The sequence below is a fragment of the Anarhichas minor genome, unplaced genomic scaffold (assembly GCF_050575085.1).
Source record: "Anarhichas minor isolate MPS153535 unplaced genomic scaffold, ASM5057508v1 ptg000033l, whole genome shotgun sequence".
Classification (NCBI taxonomy): Eukaryota; Metazoa; Chordata; class Actinopteri; order Perciformes; family Anarhichadidae; genus Anarhichas; species Anarhichas minor.
In genome coordinates, this window is record NW_027466479.1 from 14,371,048 (window position 1) to 14,394,508 (window position 23,461).

Genomic DNA, 23,461 nt, shown 5'->3' on the forward strand with positions numbered 1-23,461 from the left:
GCATCTGACATTTTGTCATTTTGTCCATCATGTGTGGGTGTGTACTTACATATTTGTGTGTACATGTGTGTGTCTGCATGCACGCATGCCCAGAAGTGCAGTAGGATTATTTGTCTTCTGTATTTGCTGCTGGGGATTCCCAGGCTGCCCAGCCAATCGAGGATGTTTTTGTTATGCAGGAAAAGCTGCTCACTTTTCCCCCTCCTCCCGTCCCTCAATCCATGTCCCCCTCCCTTCCAACCCCTCCTCCCTCGCTCTATCTAACACACTCACTCCACCAGAGCACAAATGCATTTGTCTATTTCTATCTCAGTGGCAGAAATGGCGAAATCAAACGACAACACTAAAATCCTCTTGTGACAAAGGCTTTTGACGTGAATGGCTTTGTGTGTCAACCTTTGTGATGTGGTGCATGTTTACGTGTCTGCCTGTCAGCATGACTTGTCTTGTATGTGATTGCGAGTTGTTATTCCATTCACCTGTGCGCTCGCTCCAACACACCTCTTCAAACGCCAAACTAACCCGCTGCAACCCTCTATTGTCCATGCTAGTTTCTATTTAGCATTGCAGCAGCCAAGCCTTTTAGATCAACGCTCAGCACAACAGGACTTTGTACCTTGTCCAGACCACCACGCCAATTGTTCCTCGAGTGCAAAACCTGGTTGTATTGATCCACTCCAACCTCTCTTGTTGTTTCAGCTCAGCGAGCAGTGCATTGGAAGGAATGTCTGTACAGGATTGAGTCATGTACAGAGTGAAGGAGGGCAGACAATTATGACATTTAGAGACATGAGGGAAATAAAGGTGTAGTTGAATTTCATTGATTTGATTGCAGCCATCTTCTAGTCTATTGCATGAAATAGTTGTAATGGCGTATTTGAACAGTAACAAAAGAAAGCGGTGGTGGATTTAATGGTAGTGATAGCAGTCATGGACTATATAATTGGGAATGCTTACTGCTGTAACTATGTTCACACTATACTTCGATGTGCTGTAGCTATTTGTGAAGTGGTACACCTGAAATCCATCTTTTAAATATGAAACACTTACACCATGTAGGCCTAAAACTGAAGCTTGTAGTTTTTGTATTGAAAGAGAACATGGCTTTGGTCGGGTTGAATTTAAAATTGATCGCAATAATCCTAACTTTTAACAGCACAGACCACAGTAAAATTGTCCATAGAAAATAAACCACTCATTCACCATAATCCACTCTGCTTTCCACTGCAGTATATTCCACAGTTTTATTTTTGTCTAAATAGGGCTAAATGAATAAATATGTTTGCCAGTCAGGATGTTGCTCTCCATTTGTCTCTGAAACTAGTGGAAGTATATGCTGGAGGAATGGTTTGTAAAGTTTCCATGCAGGTTTTGATGCCTTTGTTCTGTGATGACAACCTGTCATTATAAATATTATAAATTCAGGCTGATCCAACCCTTCATTATCTTTCAATGAGGAAATTTCAAGCTAAACATGGATTTTGGATGAAGTCTAACTCAAGGAACAGTGTTTCTATGTATAAAACTAATTCCATTCATAGCCATGGCAGTCCCCAATATGTATTTGAAGCAATATAGGAAACATAAATATGGAAACAACCAATGGCACACGTACGATTACAGACAAATGTAGGGCAAACACACAGGGCCTTCAACTGTCACATGTTGTCTCATTGATGCCCATTTGAGCGCACACCCTCTCTGATGTCTCATCATGGCCCCTAATGCCAAACTCTCGGATGAAGGTGGAGAGGCCGATGGCTGCAGGGCATGGCCGGAGGACATCAGAAAAAAAAAAGGCCAAAGAGAAAGGACAAGATGTCAACAGTAAACCTCAGCATGTGTACTGTAGATCGTTCTCACACCAGACGTTTTGACGACACAGGCGTAACATTTATAATGTTTGCTTTCCATGGAGTTGGTCCCATGCCAGGGCCCTGATATTGTGCATGCTGGCTCATTGTCCTGCCTTACTAGAGCACCTAAATGGAACAGAGCTATCATTAATGGTATCAGTTACAATTGTGCTTTTCCTTCTATGACAAGTCAAAATGTCTGCGGTGAAAAAAAGGCCTTTTCTAAAACTGTAGTTTGAGGAGGGAAGCCAGAGGGATGAATCCTAGTATGTGTGTTTGTTAGGGGAGAGAAAGCGAGAGGCAGTTTGATAAACCACCTCAAGCTCGCCATCACTGTGGGGTACTTGCTCCATTCTCCTTTTTCTCTGATCCCATTACCCAGCATTCCACTGAACCAATACATCAAAGCAGATGTTCAGTTGCTGCAGATACATTTACAGTACTGTACATTTGTCTTATCTTTTATAAATATATCATTTTCTTTTACCAGTTGAGACAATGCAATGCATAAAATTGTGCTTTCTTGCGTCATTCTGAAAAAAACAAACACATATATGTTTGACAGATGTTACAATCCACATTGAACAGAGAGAGTTAAATCATAATGATGACGATTTTTGATGTCTTCCGTAGCAATATGTCTCTGTCATGCTGTGATGTTAAGACGCTTGTGTTTCTGTCTTTCCACTCACAGTTTAAGATACAGCATTCAGACACAAGCTCGAAACATTAAATAGCCTGCATCTATCTATCTTGTTTTGTACATACTGTATACACATTACTGTATATACATTGTATACAGATATAAGATCTAAAAACTTGAAGTATTATTGTTAAGAGGTGTATGGGAAATTGTCAGCAAGATATCCTGTGATGGTTTTGTTTGAAAAATGTATTCAAACATTTTTGTTTTGAACAAAAGGGTTCTACTTATATTTCAAGATCATAGTCGGAGTTAAATTAAGTAAGCAGAAATATATATGCTTATTTAATCCATCATACTCTATTAGCTTTTACTTCAACCTCATCGATTGTTTCTCGTGGAGTTTACAGCTACTGGAAGTAAGTTGATTATAGCTCATCAATGGATTCACACATTTGTTTTGAATGGCAATCTTTTTTGATTACATGAATGTTTTTTCCCTGCATTTCCCCCCTTTATCCTCAATTTTGAATGGCCAGTTATGAATCAAAAAATAATGTCAATCCATGTGACAAGGAACGTGTAGGACAGTTGTCTTTTTAGACGACAACCAGGAAGTTCCCGGGGGAGTGTCACCCATAAAGGTTCATACCGTGAACAGAGCAATGAACAAATGACATGGTAAATTATCAACGCCTTCTCTCTCTCTCTCTCTCTCTCTCTCTCTCTCTCTCTCTCTCTCTCTCCCCCTCTTTTAGGTGAGGAATGATCTAACTAACGAGCTGGAGAAAGGAGACATTCAGATTGCAGATACAGAAAGTTTTTCCAATGACCCTTGTGTCAATGTCAAGAAGCTCAAGGTAAGTCATCATTCCTGAACAATTCAAACTACGAATAAAAAAGTGAAATGATTCAAGGTTTATTCGGATGAAAGAGATGAAGAGAGTCACAATTCTACTTATTTCTTTAATACTGTATTTGTGTATGAGTTGATGCCATCCAAAGTCAATCTTGGACAATGAATACGTTGTCAGAGAATTGTCCATCTTTGACTGTATAGAGCAGGGCAGCTTAATAACAAGGACACTGTATTGGCTGGTACACATGCATACAGGGTTTCTTTTTTCTTCTTCTTCTCTCTTTTAACATTTAATGAGACAGGACAGAAGTAGACCATTATTGGGCCAATATTGAGATGTTAGACCTACATATCTTCAGCCATTTGTTCCTTGTACTAACATGCATGGTTGATCAGATCATTGCTTTGATGTAGCAAAAATGCAAAAGAATCAGATGTAAATACGGTCAAGTTTGAAGGCTAAATTATCCAAACTCTCTCCACAGGCAGTCAGAGATGCTTCTGGCCTCAGTTGTATTTGAACAATGAGTCAGTGCCGCATATTGTTTACAGCAGAAAACGTTGTCAATGGAAGTAAATCAAATACATGACCCGGTGTCTGGTGCAGCTTTACTGGCAACATACAAGGTTTCAGTGTAAAGGAGTCTAAATATATTTGTTCATAGGAAGTTACGTAGCACAGTGAGAGAAAAGATGTAGGAAGCGAAGAAAGCAGAGTTGGAGAAATAAAAAAAGTGGAAGATATGATGTATGCAACATGGAGCAGGTTGAAAGAAATGCAACAGAGAGGTGATAAGACAGAGGGATGGAGAAGGAACGGCGAGATAAGCCGTCTTTCCCAAAATATATGTGTAACTCTAAATGTTGAGGGCTGACATTGTAAGCTGACACCATCCTTCCTTGATCAACTCTAAATATTCAAATCACATTGTCGCCTCGAAAGCTTTTCAGAACGTTTGGAGAGGGTGGGCGGGGGCCACTCTGACGCCCTAATGGTCCATTTCCCGCTCTTCTCGCAATAGCAGTTTTCTGTCTCCCCGACAGCTACGTAATATGATGAGGTAGAGGGTGACACAGATTCCGTTGTGAAGCCTGTTCTTTTTTGGTTCTCTGTTGTGTGATTGTATATGTGCGACTGTGTGTGGGGGGGGGGGGGGGGGGGGGGGGGGGGGATAAGGGGGCCATGGTGTCACTGTGTGATCCACAAATAGAGCACTTACATCTGTGATCCAGCTGGAATATTCAAAAAGCAGACAGGCATTTCTGCTGCGAGGTATCGAAGCAGCCTTCAACATTTCTTCGTCGATTTCTGCTTTTTCATCTTCATCTCTTCTCCTCTCCTGTTACTGGACAGGCTGACGAAACAACATCAGAAAACAAAGGCAGGCCTACACATGAAACCCCCATACGTACCTTCTAATTTTACCCACAATCAAGTTTTTTTTCTTCTTCTAATTGAACATTAAAATAACAATGATAGCATACATTTTATAGACCAGGGCTTTTTAACATTTTTGGTGACTGAAGGTCAATTAAGGGAGCTTGCATTCGATAGAGGGCCACATGAGAATAAATGTCCTGAAATCTAAATTAAGTCCAAAACACTTTATTATTTATCATGATTGAATTATTCATCATGCATTCAGGACTCTTACCCCGCAGATATGACGTAGGAAAGGTCCATTTCTTTTTCAACATTTTTTTGCCTCACTGATGCAGCAATTTTGGCATGACAAAGGACCCTCCATACATGTATAACTTTCAATATTATTCTCAAATATCGTTCATATGTAAAACTTTAACTTATCCTTTGCTTAATACATTATTTGAAAAGCAGCTATTTCCAATTTTAGAACTCAGTGTCCCCCTTGGGTTGTGAATGTATTTGGTGGTCTGAGCACACATATCCACCTTACCTCTGTAGCCCCGTTGGTGCTGTTTATTGGCCATGATTTAAACATATAATATACTAATAGACTCCCGGTTGTAAACAAAACTTGTCTTTAATACAGAATGAGTTTTGCTTGCTGTATTGTCTTGTGGGCCTGAAAAGAAAGAGGACAAGGCTCAAGACAAATGGTTTGCACAGATATTATCATTATAAGTTTGTCCATTTCATATTATCTGTTATTGATAATATCATCAGAGCTGCAGTTCCTGTAATCTGCAGTGTTTTTCTCTGATGAAGCACCTCTGCTTGTCCAAATCCCCAAATCCCACCAGGTTCCAGGAAGAATCTCTCACTGTGAAAACAGAAAACACGGTCCTCCTTCCACCATATTCTAGATCTGAAACTCTAACGGTTAGCAGATTGTGTTTGAGTTTGTTGACAAGGTCAGAAATGCTCAGATATTATGACGCATACTGACAAACTTTTATTTTAAAGGCCAGTTCAGATAATAATGCCACATATGTGGTCATAACAGTATGTATAACATGTAATTGATCACCTAGGATCAATTACCGATCAAACACAAACAAACAAATCTGTATGCACAGAAATCATTACAAACAGACATGAGGGGAGATGGTTTAGGTTTAATGTGGAAGTAGCAACACATTGCCAGTCTACAAATCCCATCTCCCATAAGCTCATAAAAACTACCATCATTAGTATGTGTGTGTGTGTGTGTGTGTGTGTGTGTGTGTGTGTGCGCCTAATAAGCCTTAACAGTGCCTGATTGGGCTTATAAGGAACAGTATTACTGAAACCATTATCACGTATAAATCACCATCATAAAGTTACAAACAACCCTGTCACGGGTAAAGCAGGCAAGGCTGCCCTTAACACTAAGCAATTATTGTTATAGTTATATAAAAGCTCAAGCAACAAGGGTGATGTGGAGCCCTGTAGTGACCTAGTCCATCTAGATAAACAAACACAACACACTCACTCACGCCCTTGCACACCATACACAGTCTTTTCATGTTTTTGCCAGGCAGGCCAGAATTTATACTGATATTGTGGTCCTACGCCGTGGCTGGAGTCATTTGGGTTAAGTGCCTTTCCTCCAGTGTAGGGCAGTGTGATTGAGCAGCCACTTGCACTTTACACACACACACACACACGCACACACACACACACACCACTTAGGGCTTCTTACAAAAGACCCCTTTAAATGTCTCAGAATGCTTTCTGGCTTTAATAAGAAACCACAAAAGAAGCCTTTAGATTGAACTGCTCGGCTTTCTGAAAGTTTTCATACTCTTTAGTGTATGTGTGTGTGTGTGTGTGTGTGTGTGTGTGTGTGTGTCTCCCATATGCAATGCTAGAACCTATATAGATAATTCTGTTTTGAAAGAAATCTTAGGGTTGCAGGTAGCACATTAGCATCTATCAGACCAACAGACAGATAGATATCCACCTATTTATCCGTCATCATATATCTAACTAATCTTTCTGATTTCTCTATATAATATATATCCAGTACATCCAATCTATTTAGAGGAATAACTACATTGTTTGGCTGTTGGGTAGCTCCTTGTGTGTCTAATCGCCTCGAGGAATTGGATTTAAAATGACAGTGATTGGTTGCCCCCTCTGATTTGTGGATGCATGACATATGTTAGTGCTTGCCTGAGGGAAGATGACTTCATGAACTGTATTCGTAATGGCTTCTCATTATCCAGAATAAAGGCAGAACACTCTACAGTAGGTTCATTGAAAATACAGCTGGTGTGTTTATTGGACAACTGTCGGTGAGTAATACCAAAATGTTAAAGTAGGTCCACCATTAAATTCGTTTTCAGATTTCCTTTTTTGTTGTTAAATTGCTTCTAGATTTGGTGTCTTTCTGTATGAAGTGCCGTGGTTGAATAAGGGCTTTATGATAGACTTTTCTCCATCCATCACACATCACCTCTAGCTTTGTTGAGCATATGTTGATTCATCAAAACAGAATCAAAATCAGTATTATTGGATTAGCTTTAGGGTAATGTTGTACTGTGATGTGTGCGTTTGTCACCATCCACTTGTGTGAACATGTGTTCATACAGGCCTGTGCTTGTGTTTGTACAGTACTATACATACGCATGTGCACACTCAATTATTGTGTTGGTCCCAGAGTCTGATTTTTTTTTTTCCCAACATGAAACATGCTGCACTTCCACCCGGGCAATCTGAATTATTTACAGAGTCAATCAACAGGCAGTGTGCTCTCCGAATCTCCATGTATATCTGTGCTGGTTGGCAAAGAAAGCAGTTCTGCTCCCTGACACTTATGTCTCTGTTGTTATGGATCGGCATTTTGCGACTCAGCCACTGCTTCGGTGATGCAGTATAATCTTGATTATATAAACAAGCCATTTCAAATATATGCTTTATATTTACTGTAGAAACTGTGTGAGCATGGTGCTCATATTCGCCATTTTAGTCATGAAGTGTTATTCTTTATTTTTTCAGGACAACGATGTTAGAATAATCATCGGCCAGTTTGACGAGAACCTGGCATCCAAAGTCTTCTGCTGCGTAAGTCCTTAGTCTAAATTCAGTTATAAGTGAAAGCTGTCAGATATCTTGCCAAGTAATTCAAATCTTGTTTGGTGTAGAATTGGTTCAGTGATTGCGGTGACATAATTTGGCTTTATATGGTTTTGGCTCATGTGCAATGTTTTGCTCTTGTTGCTTAGTTCATGATTTCAGTATTCTCAGTTTTCTAGCAGCTCACATAATACTAATTACACAAAAGTTCATCTCCATATATTATACTGTATCTCCTGCTGTCATATTGCCTCAACTTCCAGTCTTTTTTCTACCCCTTCCCAGGCATATAATCTTAACATGTTTGGCAGTAAATACCAGTGGATTATCCCCGGCTGGTACCAGGGCAACTGGTGGGAGCAAGCCAACAGCACCAACTGCACCACCAAGAAGCTGCTCACAGCCATGGAGGGATACATCAGTGTGGACTTTGAGCCACTCAGCGCTCGCCAGATTAAGGGCATCTCTGGCAGGGTGAGTGGCACCCACTGTTATACTTCACAGGAGTGTTGTGTTAAGTAATTCAATGTGTCATTAAATGTTATGTCAGTTTAAATAAAACAAAGGGAAAAAAATATACAGTACCAAGAAGGTGACTCACCTACAACAAGTTTTTTCTGTGTCTAAATATATAATATATCGCAAGCATATATACCATTTCCACAAAAAGACACTTTAGATGCATGTTTTTAAACCAGAGATCAATCTTGGGATTTATTTTCACACTGCATTACCCTGTACAGTAGCATTGATGCTAAAACAGCATTTCCAGCAACTCTCAGGGTTCCCATGCGTCCTGGAAAACAAATTTTCCAATCTTTGAAAACTCATAGAAAATGAGAGAAAAAGTATCCTAAAATGTCATGTAAAATCTTGTGTTGTTCTGGAAAATTATTTCAAAATTCTCTCATTTACCTTTAGCTGAGAATGAACTAGTAGTGTATTATATCAGAGCTCCCCACACAGATAACAATGCCATCTGAAAAGACAAAGTAATGTTCAAGATCGTAGTATTGACGGGAGTATTTTGAATAGGAAGCTCTCGGTTATGTTGTGATAAACGCAGATATTACACAATGTTGCTTTCTTCCCAGCTTGTTTTAAATGACTAAATTGGTTGGCATGTTTGGCTTAGTTGCTAAAATTGATGTGCTTGCTAGCTGGTTTTGCCTGCAAAAGTATAAGGTTTGTGATTAGATGCTGGCTTGGAGCAATGGTTTCAAATGTGTGTTAAGAGAGTTGAATAATAATGAATGGTAAGCCAGGGCGAAAGCAATAAATGGGAGCTCAAAACACAGGCTGGATACAGGACTATTTTACTTAATTTGTAGTATTGTCTCCTCAAACGCATTGCTGCTTTTTTAATGTAAAATGAACCATAACATGACATGAAATGTTTATCTTTTATAGTGGTCGCTTCACAATAAAGCTGTACATCTGCCGGCATGGTTGCATTACATTCTGATCATTTCTAAGCATGTAAAAGACTATTTCATAGATGAGTCATAGCCATAGATTGCACGTCTTTTAAATTAGACTTCTACAGCGAGGAACACATTATTGTATGCCGTGATCCTTTGTCTGTCATACCAGCTAGATCACTGAAAATGTCCAAGAAAAATCCTGGAAAATGATAATAAAAGAGTGGGAACTCTGACTTTGCATCAGTTTGGAGATGCACATTTTCTCTTTCTAATCTCTTTTTTACCTGTCTTTCAGACCCCTAAGGACTACGAGAGGGAGTACAGCCGAGAGCTTCAGCAGAAAGGTGTGGAGGCCAGCAAGTTTCACGGCTTTGCCTACGATGGGATGTGGGTCATTGCTAAAACCTTGACTCGAGTGATGGAACTGCTCCGGGTAAAAAAACGGCAGAACACCTACCATAACTTCACTGTGGATGACCGCGAAGTGGGAAAAATGGTGCTGGACGTCATGAATGAGACCAACTTCTTTGGTGTTACAGTAAGTGAAGCAGCAAATTGCTAATTTTTTGTTTTTTAAATATGGACATTATGTATAAATATGGCACAGTCTGACATGTTGGTAGTTAAAATAGGTTTCTCTTCCTTCACTCACTAAAAAAATGTAAACTGAGCAATCAGAGCTCCTATTGTCTACACAAGGATGCTCCCCAGACACTATACTGTACATCTACATTTACATGTGTATGCAAGAAAAATGTTTTTCTTAATATTGACGAGGCATATGCGGTACAGTGAGGGAAAAGAAGAAAGACACTCATTCAGTCAGTACATACAAGATCAAAAACATGGTTTAAAGCCACACAATCAAAACACCACATAAAAAGTTACCACCGATGAAGGAGCATCTTTTGGGGGTGAATAAAACATCCATCTGTGTCTATGCCTATATGTATGTTCCATGTTTGTACAGTATGGAGTTGGCAAAATCAAAATCAGGAAACGCATAGAGGCATCAATTACTGCTCTGTAAGGCTGGAAGCTTGTTTGCAGAGAAGGTTACTTAGCTATCCTTGTCTCTGGATGACGCCTAAAGTGGTGTCATTTGGTGCTGCCGACTCACTCCAATGCATTCAAGATTGATCCTGGTGGCTATGCTATCTACAGGCTGTATGTATGTGTGTGTGTGTGCGCGCGCCTGTGCATGTGCTCACTCTTGCTGCTGTATTGAGCTGTTAGAGGAGATCTCCTGTTTCTGTGTAAAGGACACTCCCATTATTTGAGGATACCATGCTGCTCCCTGCCTAGACAGCCAGTAGGCATGCAGGGCCTTACTCATATCATATTCATAACTGTTTTCAAATAAACGGCCAAAAAAGGAGGAGAAAAGAGAGAAAGATTGGCTATACTGGAATATTAGGGAGGTAATAAACACTTACTAAATGTGGAAAGGTGAGAGACTGAAGTCAGGGTGGAACACAAGAGAGAAATGGATATAATATGATATAAATACAGATACAGAGTAGTTTTCAACAGAACAAAAGAGAAGAAAAGAAAGAGAAAACAGATTTGAGAAAATCAGTACAAGAACTGACTGATGTTATTGTGAACTCCTCTTTGGCTAACGTCCCTAGAGGTGTATGTGTGTTGCAGGACTCTACCTAATCCTTCGGGTCGTCATTCCTCACCCCTCTACTCCAGACTCTCAGACCAGGGCTGCTGATTAGGACCAGGCTGACATTGAGTCTTTCCTCAGAGACTCGGGGATGCAAAGCCGTGCAGGAATATTGATGGCCATGTAGCATTTCATCCACGTTTTACTCGCGTCACACAAATAGATAATGAAGTCCTGTTAGGTTGGTTGGATAGAATAGCGATCCTCTTCTCTCCGGTCCTTAATATTAGTATTGACTCATATTGATTCTACACATGTTGCCATCAGTGGTGAAAGAAGTCCTTTACTTGAGTTTACTAATGATACCACAGTGTTTAAATACTTCATTAGAAGTAAAAGTCCTGCATTCAGATTTTAAACAAGACAGTGAGAGTGTTGATTTTGAGAGTTTAGTTTTACATAACAACAAGAAGTAATGGGAAATGGACATGGTGGTAATTTGACAGTAAATCGGATTGCTCTTGTTTTGCTGAGGTTCTAAAAAAAAATCTAAATTCTCATTATAATGATGTGTTTGTTTTTTACAACCACAATCCTGATTGGTATGAAAAAAAATCTGAGATAGAATCGTGTGCATGTGGTAAACAATACGTGGTTTAAATACAGCGGCATTGCAAAATAATGAAACGCATCGTTGTACCCAAAGATTGACATCTGTTCACTATTGAAGCTGCTCTTTTAGGAGATACATGAAATGAGATCAAAAGTGTTCCCTGTATGTAGCACACCTAGTACATAGAAACTTCCACCCACGCATGACCAACAAAGACATAGGAAGGCAGTTTCCCTTCCACACTGCATACATCTTTTATGCTATTTTCGTATTCCGATTTCAAAAGGGGCTATTACACAACTCGCTCGGTTTGCTTGTGAATTGCAATGACTCCTACTGGGTTTCCAATAAAATAAATCCATGTGTAGGGGAATTGCTGCTTGCGCTTGGTTTAAATGTGTGCATGCGTGCTTGGTAATATGGGATCACACCTTGACATGAGCCTCGTGTCTCTCCTGTTGTCACGATTTTACGCCGTGTGTTTGCTGTGTAAACACACAGGTCTCATGGGACCAAAGCATGTCCATTCTGCACTGATCTCAGTCCTGCTGCTGAATTCTTAACAGCCGCAGCAGGAGAGTGATCATGGAGGGCTCCACAGTATTGATCTGACTGCTGTCAGGGCCATCGAGAAAAGGGCTGACATTAGCTGGGAGAGACTTTCAGGGCACAGAGAGTGCAGATAGCTGCAAGAACCACAGGATGATGTACACTGGAATGTACCTGGGAGGGCTGATGGGAAGAGAAACAGCATATTGTGATTGGAGATGACAAGTGTGCGGGAAAATGTTTGCGTTGCTGTTTTTAAAAAGAAATCTGTGGTCAGTGGTCATCGTGTTGGTATCAGTGTCTTTCTGGGTAATGGTGAGTAGCACAACCCGAGGCTTGACAGTCATCTCAAACAGCCACACGGAGGTAAAACAGAGGGGGGAGAGTTACGTGCATTTGTTTTTCACTATTAATGTGTGTGTATGCGTGTGCATCACAGTTACATTCACATTAACAGGGTTTCCAGCTCAAACCCTGAAAGCCCGGAAGATGTCACACCCGCAGCCCACAGACTGACATTTCATTTGACCTCGGCACATCTGTCACTGACAGTATTCTCACCTCCTCAGCCAAAGTGATACCTGGCCGCCTCCACCGTCTCACCTCAGAAAGTCACACACACACACACACACACACATGCATGCACGCCAAGACACAGTGATTGCTCCATCAGCCAACATTGTGACTCAGGTCTGAACATCCTTTGAATAGTAGACAAGCGACACCTGTCTGGGTCAATACACTCCAGTGAGGTTGCCTGAGCTGCAGAGGAGCATTAATACCTTGTAGAAAGAGGGCTTTACAGTAGCTCCTTTGAATATTGGTCATAGGAGGTTAATTTAATCTGTGTCGCACAGACATTTATTTGCAATTAAGAATGTAAGAGTGAGTGCCTCTGCATATGTTTGATATACTTTGCATATTCTCCAAACCGTGTATACACTTGAGAGAACAAATTGGGGGGCTGTTAAAATAACTACACGCCATTTCATTAAGGTTTGTGTTAGCTCCACTTTTGCTGATGTGAAGGGCAATTATGGCGGCAATGCTAATTCATAGCGAGAGCATGATGATGAAGCTAGCTACTCTAGAAACCTTGATACTACACTCACAGTCATCAAGTCAAGTTGCCCTATTTTCATCCCACATTGTCTGACCCTGTTTACGCACCACAGTTATCTGAATGTAATATCTAATGAGCTGAACCAGGGTGCACTGCACTGTCCTACTTATATTACAGGCATAATCGCATAGCATATTGTAGTACAGAGCAGTGTGTGACGAAAGGAAACTTGTTAGTGTTGACAAGTCAGATTGACACTGGGGTGTGAAATTGTTAGCAGGGGATCTGGCTGTATATCAGCAGGGTAAAGGCAGCACTGGATGCCCTGTGTCTCAGAAGTAGCTTGTTCTGCTCACACAAATGCATCATCAGGGATAGGGCCACATGCATGCACATACGCATAATGTGACAACATATTAAGTGCATGCACACTGACATCAAAGATGACGCACAAAGACTGGGATTCAAACAGAGGGGTGGGATCCTGCTCTGCTACTTCAAAGCTTGCCATCTTTTTGAGGCAAAATTGGCTCTCCAGCTTCCTTCCCCATATTCCCCCCTCAGCTGTCTTTTAATCAGCTAATGCAAATGCTCCATCTCTAAATATATCTCTATCTGTCTATCTATCTATCTGTTTATCTGTCTATCTGTCTGTCTATCTATCTGTCTGTCCCACTCTCCACTCTCACCTGTTTTGTTAGCCAGACAGTAATATGTGAGCCCAGTTAAATGTGTAATTATGGAGCTCTGTTAGCAGATGGTTGGCTGAATTAATTGAACAGTCTTGGTAGATGAAGAGGGAGAGAGAGATAAAGAGACAGGGGGGAAGGCGAAAATAGAACAAGAGAGAGGAAGACTGAGAATACATGGGAGAGATAAGGCGACAGAAGCCAAATTGATTTGAATATGTCTCACAATATTGTCACAACGTTGAATTGCTTTTGTCTACCTTGTCTGCGTTTGGCAGACGCTGCCTGGCTTGGAATTGCTGTCTCGTTCCTGTTGAGTTCAAATCAAAGACGTCCAATTGTTTTTTCTATCGGGTGGTTGATTGACCGAAAAAAAATAATATTTTTGTGGAGAAATTCACGTTGACCAAAAAAATCGCCACTACATTTACTGACCACTACACACTTTTCTGAAGCCAAATGTGAGTCTCACAGTTGCCTTTTAAAGACCCATATCTGTACCAATGCTATGTGAGCAAACATAATGTTAAATCAAGCAGCCTTGCTGACCTGACATGGTTCCAAAGATATCAGCAAAAGAATTTGCTCAAAGATAATTTTGTTTTACCTCCTATGAACAGATCAATATTGGCAACTTCTAATCAAATGAGATGCAGTGTGTGCAGGAGCCAAGACTCTGCCCTTTGTCTGCTCGGGCTGTAGAATCAGGAAACTAAAGTTTCTACTGAAATTCACTGAACTGCTGACGCTGCATATTCTTCAGCAGAATAAAATGTTTTACCACTTAAAATATATTTTAAGTTATAGAATGTGTGTTTCCAATGTTTTACGTGTTTGGTTTTTCTTTCCTTCTTTTTAGGGCCAAGTCATGTTTCGGAACGGAGAGAGGATGGGCACAATCAAATTTAACCAGTTCCAAGGTATGAGTGACACTAATACTACTTTACTCCTCACATTAACCTGTCTTCATTTTCTGTTCTGGTTTTAAGTCAATATATACAAGTCAGTTGTATATATTGTTTTTAAAGCTTTACCTTTTAATCAATCTATCAATCTTAAAGAACTTTGTTTTGCCGCCTCCGGCCATCCACACTTGCTCTTGAGACTCCACTGAGTTGGAGTTAGAATTAGTTCTACAATTTGTTTGAATTCCAGCCACTGCACACATCTGTGTTCAGTAAAACCTGCAATTGTTTCAGAAATGTTGCAGGATTACCAGAGTTTTTGGAAAGCCACTTACAATTTTTCTCGAGCCAGAAGGCTGCCACGGTTGATGTACCCAGTGCCGATAATGGATCCTGACCAATACAGCTTAGGAAAAGCTTGCAGCAGAGTCATACAGTATACACAGGAAAGGGAGGCTGAAGGATTTCACCGTTTTCAAGTCAGAAGCTTTGTACTCACATGTATCTCATTAGTTGTTTTTCTAGAGAGGTTAGTCATTATTCGCTTGACTGCAAGGGTTGTTTGTCAGAAAAATATGAAAGATTTTAGACTTTCACTTTTGTGAGTAAAATCCCCACAAGTCTTTAAGTAAGGAGTTGCCCGACTCTCTGTGTCTGTGTGGGGGCAGGTTAGGTGAATCTAAAACTTGAAAGCATAAGGCCCATGGTGCTTTACTGTGCTTGATCTCCTCCGTGGTGACAGGATGTATCTCTGGACTGTCAAAGTTTGTACATAAAAATATACTCTATGTCCTCGTAGCATCATCCTGAGGTGATTTTTGAGCCAGCAGGGCCTGCTGAGTGGGAGAATAACCAAGAGATTGCATCTTGATGCAGGGGATTCCCAGCTCCCAGGCTCCCCAGACTGTATGTAGCACACTGCATGGTGCTGTTCAGTCCTCTCTGCCTAACCATCTTATCTTCCCCAGTGCAGAGGGGCTTGATCCCTCTGGCTGCATACATCACACTGTGTGTGTGTGTGTGTGTGTGTGTGTGTGTGTGTGTGTGTGTGTGTGTGTGTGTGTGTGTGTGTGTGTGTGTGAGAGATAGAGAGCAGAAAGTGATTGCTTATGAACATACTGGTGTGCATGCCTCTGTTGGTGACTGACCGTGTATGTACAGTATGCTAATGCTGTTACAGCCCAGGCTCAGTGGGCTGTAACAAATAAGGAGACCACATGGTTTATAGTCATTTCAATATTTTAAATTTAACTAAGACTAAATTAATACAGTAAATAAACCTGTCATATGAAAAGTAAGACTTTGCAAATTTGTATGGACACCAAATCCTTCATCGTTTGTTATTCTACACATATCCTGAAATATCAATGCGGGCAAGTCTATGTTGGTCAAATTAAACAAAGAATAGCTGAGCACAAGGTTGCCACACGGATCAAAAATCTGGACTATGCATTCAAACGTAACTATAGTCAATGTAAGTATGGCTCTCCTGCTACTCTTAAACTTTGGGGGATCGAAAGTATTACACCATCCCCTAGAGGTGGAGATATTATCAACATATTGCTACGTAGAGAAGCTTTCTGGGTCACTGAACTCAACAAAGTTGAGGACCTCATGAAGAGCAATGTCTGACTTGTTTTTTATAGGCTTCTGTCAAGCTTTGCTCATCACTTATTCATATTGCTTGATACAGGCTATTTACTGCTGCTGCTGATTTAATGGGATGTTTTTGAAAGGTCTATGGATGTGATCTAATATATCTCTGATATATGTACTTTTTATTAATTGAGAATCTATTTGTAGCCCACTCTCCTAGTTTATGTGTAGTAGATCCTTATTAGGGGAGTGGTGTTTTAGATATTGTACGGGCTTTTATGAGGTTAAGAGAATGTGAGTTTTGGATTTGTTTGACTCTGATGAAGACGCACTCAAAACAAATTACGTCCGCTGTCTTTTACCAGACGCCTTTCTTTGACCTGGATGGAAAATGCCCTGAGGTCAAGAAAGATGTGAGAGAGAATTCATGAGGACTAACGGGAAGGCAGCCGCGGTGTTAGAATCCGACTGCACTTACACTAGGCTACAGAGTTCGTTTTTGTTTTAAAGCAACTTCATTTATAGGACATGAGTACAGTGACAAACTCAATGCTGCACAATTCAAGTAAGTCCAAGAACAGAAATCATACCAGCTAAGAATTATTGAGTTAAACAGTAACTGCGGATGTTATTGACATCCGAATGGTGTGTCTATTTACTCTAAATGTTGCTGCTGCAAGGAATTGGGGGACAACATTATCTCCTTTGCCTTCATAAAGGATGGTCCAGTGTACCCTATGCTGAAGGAGATAAGAAAGGAAGCATTGAAGACAGTTTGACCAGCTGTTATCATGGCTGCCACTTAATAATTCATGGTCATTTCACTCAGCTAGGAACCTCCTTAAGCAAAAGCTGGTGTATGAGTAAACTGTATGTGTGTGTGTGCGTGCAAGCGTGCGTGTGTGCGTTTGTGGTGAGAGGTTAACCTATTGGCCTGGGTGGTGATGGGGCATCTGTCTCAAGGGTTTGGCAGCTTTGCATAAACAAATGAAGTAAATGGTATCATGACTAAATTACCGCAGTGTTAGGGCTGGATTTTTTTTGGGGGGGGGATATTTTTCAGCTTTTGCCTGAATCATCGCCACACATCTCTATTGATTTGCGACACACACTTGCATCTTTCCCTTCTCTATCTCTTCCTTTCTCTCCTCCCTGAAATGGTTGTACGCTCGGTCTCCAACGCACACTTCCCTCAACCAAATCCTCCCGTATGCTACATCTATCTCTCGCTATCGTGTTGTAGCTTTATTACTCCTCCTCCATCCCTCCTTAACCTTCACTCCATCACTTCTTCCTCACTTGTCGAGGGTCGTGAATTTGTCACCCTTTTTGACACACCGAGAGCCTGAGCTGGTTGGAGAGGAGAGGAGGGACAGCCCCGGCTTGAATATTTCAAAAGGCAGTGATCCTCAACATGACCCTATCATCTGTCCTCAGACTCTGATCCTCCATTTCCCCCTGTCAGGCATTCTTAGTCAGGGGTCTCAATGGCTCTTATTCCCACTGTCTCTCATGAGGATAAGAGATAGCTCACTACCAGAGGTCTTGAAAGTCCCTCTGAGTACAGATTTTAAATCAACGCACGGGTAGATAAGGAAACATGGCGTTTGTCATTCTGTCAGAAGATGAGAGGTTCAATGATACATATAAGGTGAGCTTTTGATACGTAAAAGGTTGAGATGTTTTGGATCTTAGAGATAAATGATAGGATTTACTATCTCCAACAACCCTCATGTAAGAATTAATTTCCTGCTTTTCTATCATCTTCTGACAGGAATTTGAACTTGCGTCACCCTCACTGCTGTCAGTTTACCTCCAGGCAATAGTCTTCTCACAGCCTTTCAATTTAAATACCTCACAAGAATATCATTGAACTGTACTACCAATGTGTTTAAATGAAGCAGCCTTCCTATTCATGTTAGAACTTCACAGATCTGAAAGAACTCTAAATTAATTCATTCACATTTACAAACACTTCTGTAAAGACGGGTCAGCATGCGTTGATAAATGAACTCTGGATTTCAGCGTTATAAAAGAGTTATACTGCAAATGAGTTCCGGCAATCACCACTTTGATATTTGAATTTTCATACCAGCATGAGGCTCTGCTCCAAAGAGGACAAGTTATCTGTGCATGAGTAGCAGCTGCATCAGTGAAAAAAACCTCTTAATCTATTTAGCGTGTCAATAATTAGACACATGTATTCCAATACTGTGCTTAAGTACAGCAACAGGTATTTTACTTGAGTCACCAGCCTTATTCTTACATTATTTTGTCACGAGTATATAATGTTAGGAAACTAAAAGTTGTCTCACGTCCAGTTAACAGATCTCACTGATTTTTCAAGATATTTAAAGTGACTAATCCAACAAAAAGGTGTGACATGTCTCCGCACAGACTGAGCGACAGGTTGAGTATTACAAGCCCGCTGCAGCCATGAATATTCCCTGCGGGGATAGAGTGCTAGGATAGTATTCAAGCATCTCAAAGGAAGAGTGCGGATATTTAATCCCTCCTACTGTTTAGATCCTAACAAAGGACGTGGTCAAGGCAAACATGGTTATTGATCCTCGCTCAGCACTAACACGTGAGAGATATACAAATCCTGATTGTGTATACAGCACATGAAAATGTACTGGTCTGAAATTGTTACTCACAGCCTGTCTAATATTTTCAACATTTACTGATGCTTTGATGCCAGAAGTGGAGATCAAATGAGGTGATTCACAGAGAGGAGAGGGGAGCGCGGTGCCCTGTGATGCCGCATAAGCTGATGTTATCTGTCATTTTCCTTGTCAAGGACAATGCTGCTGAGGAGTTCAATGGGCCTATGACAGTGGTAACAGGGAGACGCAGAGACAGATTTGTGCATGCACACCAGAAGAAAATGCAGGTTGTTTGTAGTGCGTACAGAAAATGAATCAGAATAACTCGTCCATCACCTCCTCCCTGGTGCAAGTAATCTTTATGAGGGAAGAAGAGTGAAGACCCAGGCTTGTCCGACAAGGTCATGCTTCCCTTAATATTACACCTGAGGGACTCATTATTGTGTCTAAAAGAGAAAACACTAAATCCTGAAATAGCTGTGTTTGTACAGAACACCACAGAGACAGTGGTGTTTTCAGTCTGGGATGTACATAAGTTTACAATCCCTTGACTGTATCTAGGAGACACTTAAGTCGATGTATATTGAAGTATAAAAACAGAGATGATGACAGATCCGGTTGCCTTTATTCATTATTTCCTTCCACATAAGTTGGAGATTCTTATCATTGAAATCTGCTCTTGCTTGTTTGCTGTTAATGTTTTTTATCTGTTAGCTTGTTTCTATGATTCCCTACCCTGATGCACTTTAGGTTTCCTTGAGGTGAAATAAACTGATAATTAAAACAACAGGAAGACAATTTCCTGTCCATATTAAGCTTTATCTGAAATCTACAAATTAAGAATCTTAAAAGATAATTTAACTGAGTGCCTTGAAATTTAATGTCAGGGATATTTTGTTAAATACCTAATGGGTTTAGGAAGATCTCACTGTGATTTGAAGCTCGCTAACCACAGTGCCAGATTGTGCAGTTTATAGCTGGACCATTCTTCTCTGTGTCCAGTAAGTGTTTAAATCAGATTTACTTGTTCACTCAAAGTAACCTCTGTGACATTTTCACGAAATACGGATCATTGGGGCTACATTTTGAAAAGCCTTCCGGCTGCCACGTGAGATATTTAACATGACTCGCTGGAAAACCAAGCAAGAAACTTCAAAACGGGTGTAACCATTAAGCCAATGGTTGGGCTCGAGGGATAGGAAAGCTGGTCTGTCGGTTGGTCCACCGTTTTGATCCAGACGGAAATATCTCAACATCTACTGGACAGTCATGGTTCCCAGTAACCTAATAAAGACTGTTGTTGTTTTTTAAAACTATTTCTTGCTGCAGATCAAATACTTTGCTTTAAAACTGTAACACCAGTCTAGAAAGTGAAAGAAAAAGGGTGTGTTCATCCAGTAGCCAGTTTGGACAGTTAAAGAACACATATTTATTCTAATGTCTTCGTATGTGTGTGTGTGTGTGTGTGTTTTAACAGAGGGCCGGGAGGTGAAGGTGGGAGAGTACAACGCAATTGCTGATGTCCTGGACCTCATCAACAACTCCATAAGGTTCCAAGGTATGAAGAACACTAGATATGGGTGTTTGTGCATACATTTGTGTGTGACTGTGTGAGCGTGGCCTCAGGGATGTAAAACTCACTCAAGAAGAAAAAGGTATCCTGATGCATCTGATGTGTGTTTATATATATATATGTTAAAAGCCAATCACTTACCTGCTCCGCACTTCCCTAAGTCGTTGCTCACTTGAACCCAAACTCTTTCCAAAACAAACACACACTCAGAGACATACTCAGACACTACCACCACTCCGTATAGGGACTCGCCGCTCTCCGTTACCGCTCTAAACTGTCCTCCATCAGCTAAATTATTTACCAGTCCATTTTTCACTCCTCCCACGTGGTTGGCCTGTGTTGGCATATTTAATAATTTGTTTAATTCCCCTGGCTATTCCCCCCTTCACCACCCTCACACTTTCCCTCCATCTTGTCGGCCTTGCCCCACATAAAGAAACTCTTGGACAGTACCATCTAAGATGCTTGTCTCCACATCCCTGACCACAGTAAGTGGAGATGTGTAAGATGATGCCAGTGCAATCGATTGGCACACTGGTGGGAGAAAAATAGAGCAAAAGATAAGAAAGTGCAGTGTCTAACCACAATAACTTGACTGTGGTGCATTGAGATACATCCACTCGACTAGGGGTAACTGAGGACCAGGAAATTGGTTTCAAATCACTGCAGTGTCACTATTTTGTGGTTGAACGAAACAAGATTTGAAGGAAGCAGGTCTTAAATTGTGAAGAGAGAAACCTCTCTGGAGAAGTTTACAGAAATCCACTGTTTTCTATATTTCCACCCTTAAACAAAGACTTTTGGCATCTTCTTCATAGGTGTAGAGCCTCCCAAGGATCGTACGTTTGTGCGTCTGCAGCGGCGCCACATCAACGTACCCCTATACAGCATCCTGTCCACCATCACTATACTAGGCATGCTCATGGCAGGGGCCTTCCTGTTCTTCAACATCAAGAACCGCAACCACAGGTCAGCATTCAGCATTGGTGAAGCCCAGCTTTGAGAGTAGGAGGATGGAGGGAGGGGTCATATGAAATAGACAAATGTATGGTGCAGCGGGAAAGTAAATAAGGGATTGGTGTTAAGGGAGAAGGAAGAATGGGATGATTGAAAGAAGAGAAGAACCACAGGAAATATTGAAGTAAAAGAATGATGAAGCATTAGAATGATGATTAACCTTTAACTGTCTACAGGTACATTACTATTTCACATTTCACTCTCCTCAATACCTAAATATCCTACTGAAGTATTATTGGTGAATAGGATCTATTCTATTTTAATATATTATATTGTAATCTAACCATCTGTTCTCTTCCAGACTGATCAAGATGTCCAGTCCCTACATGAACAACCTGATCATCCTAGGAGGCATGCTCTCCTACGCCTCTATCTTCCTGTTCGGCCTGGATGGAGGTTTCGTCTCTGACAAAGAGTTTGAGACCCTCTGCACTGTGAGTTTCCTCAACACTTCTCAGTAATACATAAAATAATGAATAGAAGTTGGGGTTGGCTCCCAGTCTTATTCAATCGAACCTTACCCAGTGGCAAACAAAATAGTTCTGTACATGAGCTAAAATATGGAGAATACTGCTGAAACACTAATCACATGCACTGTGTGACCGACCATAAGTGAAAAGGGATTGGATCTCTCTCTGGCTCTCTAGCTAGCATGGAGCACATTAAGTGTCTCCCCCCAGGTAGCATTACTGTGTGACTATGTAGATGCTGGATTAATTAAAGAGTTTTGATTACAGTGATAACCAGTTTCCACTGAGATACCCTCTCCCAGACACAGAGACACACACACACACACACACACATGCACACCAGCGTAAAGTTAGGCAGGGCACGTCTCGAGCTGCCACCACCTGGCTGAAGCTTTGCTGCAGAGCCAAAACAGAGCGCGTCACTTCAGACAAGCTTCTACAGCAAAGGACTACAGAGGTTGATCCATTCGCCACCAATCAATATGTGCTGGTCTCCTTGAGAATGTATAGTGTAATTGTTTTTTTGCTGTCTTCTTTACACAGTGCTCTGTCCCTGCCTGGCTTTATTCCTCTCTCTAGATATGTTAGTGAATGGCATGGTGAAGAGAGCCATGCGTAACTGTGTGAAGGGTTTGCAGTATTTGCGGCGCAGAAAGGGCTCAGACACATGCACATAAAAAACAAACTTGTACACATGCAGCATTCAAACATATACAGTATACAGAAGCACTCTGTAGCTATTCATAGTCTTTATTCAAATTCTAATATTTGAAAACACGTCAGCAGTGTCCTCTGTGCCAAAGCACTAAGAGGTCTACGTTTTGTTTCTCATTAAGATGAAATGCTCTTAGGAGTGTGACAGCTTCCATGGTCCAGGACGTTCTCCCAGAGCTCCACACTTAGAGAAGAAAAATTAATCTGACAGCTTCTTATTTTTAGAAGTCTTCACAAGGCTATTTTAAATGAACATCTTGAGCAAAATGCAAATACCTGTCAGATCAGATGTTGTTTTAGGCCTTGATCACCAGTTTAAGACGTGACACAATTATGTTTTTCCCTGTTGTTCTGATAGGTTCGGACATGGATCCTCATTGTTGGATACACAACAGCTTTTGGCGCCATGTTTGCCAAGACCTGGAGGGTGCATGCCATCTTCAAGAATGTAAAGATGAAGAAGAAGGTATTGAAAAATATTATATATATTATGAAATGTACACGAGAGCGATTAAAAGCTAATTCAAAGTAGTACTATTTATAGCAGAAGTTAATAATTAGATTGTTCAAATTATGACTCACATGGCTCAAATACTAGTACTTGTACTTCGTATGCCTCCTTGACGAATGCACTTTGATTTTTTTTATCAAAAAAAACATTTTTATGCTTCCACTCAGCGACAGTTGAGAGGCGTTATGTTTTTGGGTTGTCCGTCTGTCCATCCGTACGTACCCATTCTCGTAATCGTGATATCTCAGGAACGCCTTTCGGGAATTTCTTCATATTTGGCA

The 23,461-nt window shown here is 40.8% G+C and overlaps 1 protein-coding gene across 1 annotated transcript in view; it reads left to right on the forward strand.

The window, feature by feature from the left end:
- The window catches only part of gabbr2 (gamma-aminobutyric acid (GABA) B receptor, 2), a 153,258-nt gene that overhangs the window by 81,541 nt on the left and 48,256 nt on the right, over positions 1-23,461 (forward strand). Inside the window, exons 4-12 of the mRNA XM_076106019.1 lie at positions 3,258-3,359; positions 7,761-7,826; positions 8,124-8,312; positions 9,558-9,800; positions 14,648-14,708; positions 20,373-20,453; positions 21,287-21,437; positions 21,787-21,919; positions 23,028-23,135. Coding sequence (XP_075962134.1) covers positions 3,258-3,359; positions 7,761-7,826; positions 8,124-8,312; positions 9,558-9,800; positions 14,648-14,708; positions 20,373-20,453; positions 21,287-21,437; positions 21,787-21,919; positions 23,028-23,135 — 1,134 coding nt within the window. The remainder of the gene's footprint in view (positions 1-3,257; positions 3,360-7,760; positions 7,827-8,123; positions 8,313-9,557; positions 9,801-14,647; positions 14,709-20,372; positions 20,454-21,286; positions 21,438-21,786; positions 21,920-23,027; positions 23,136-23,461) is intronic.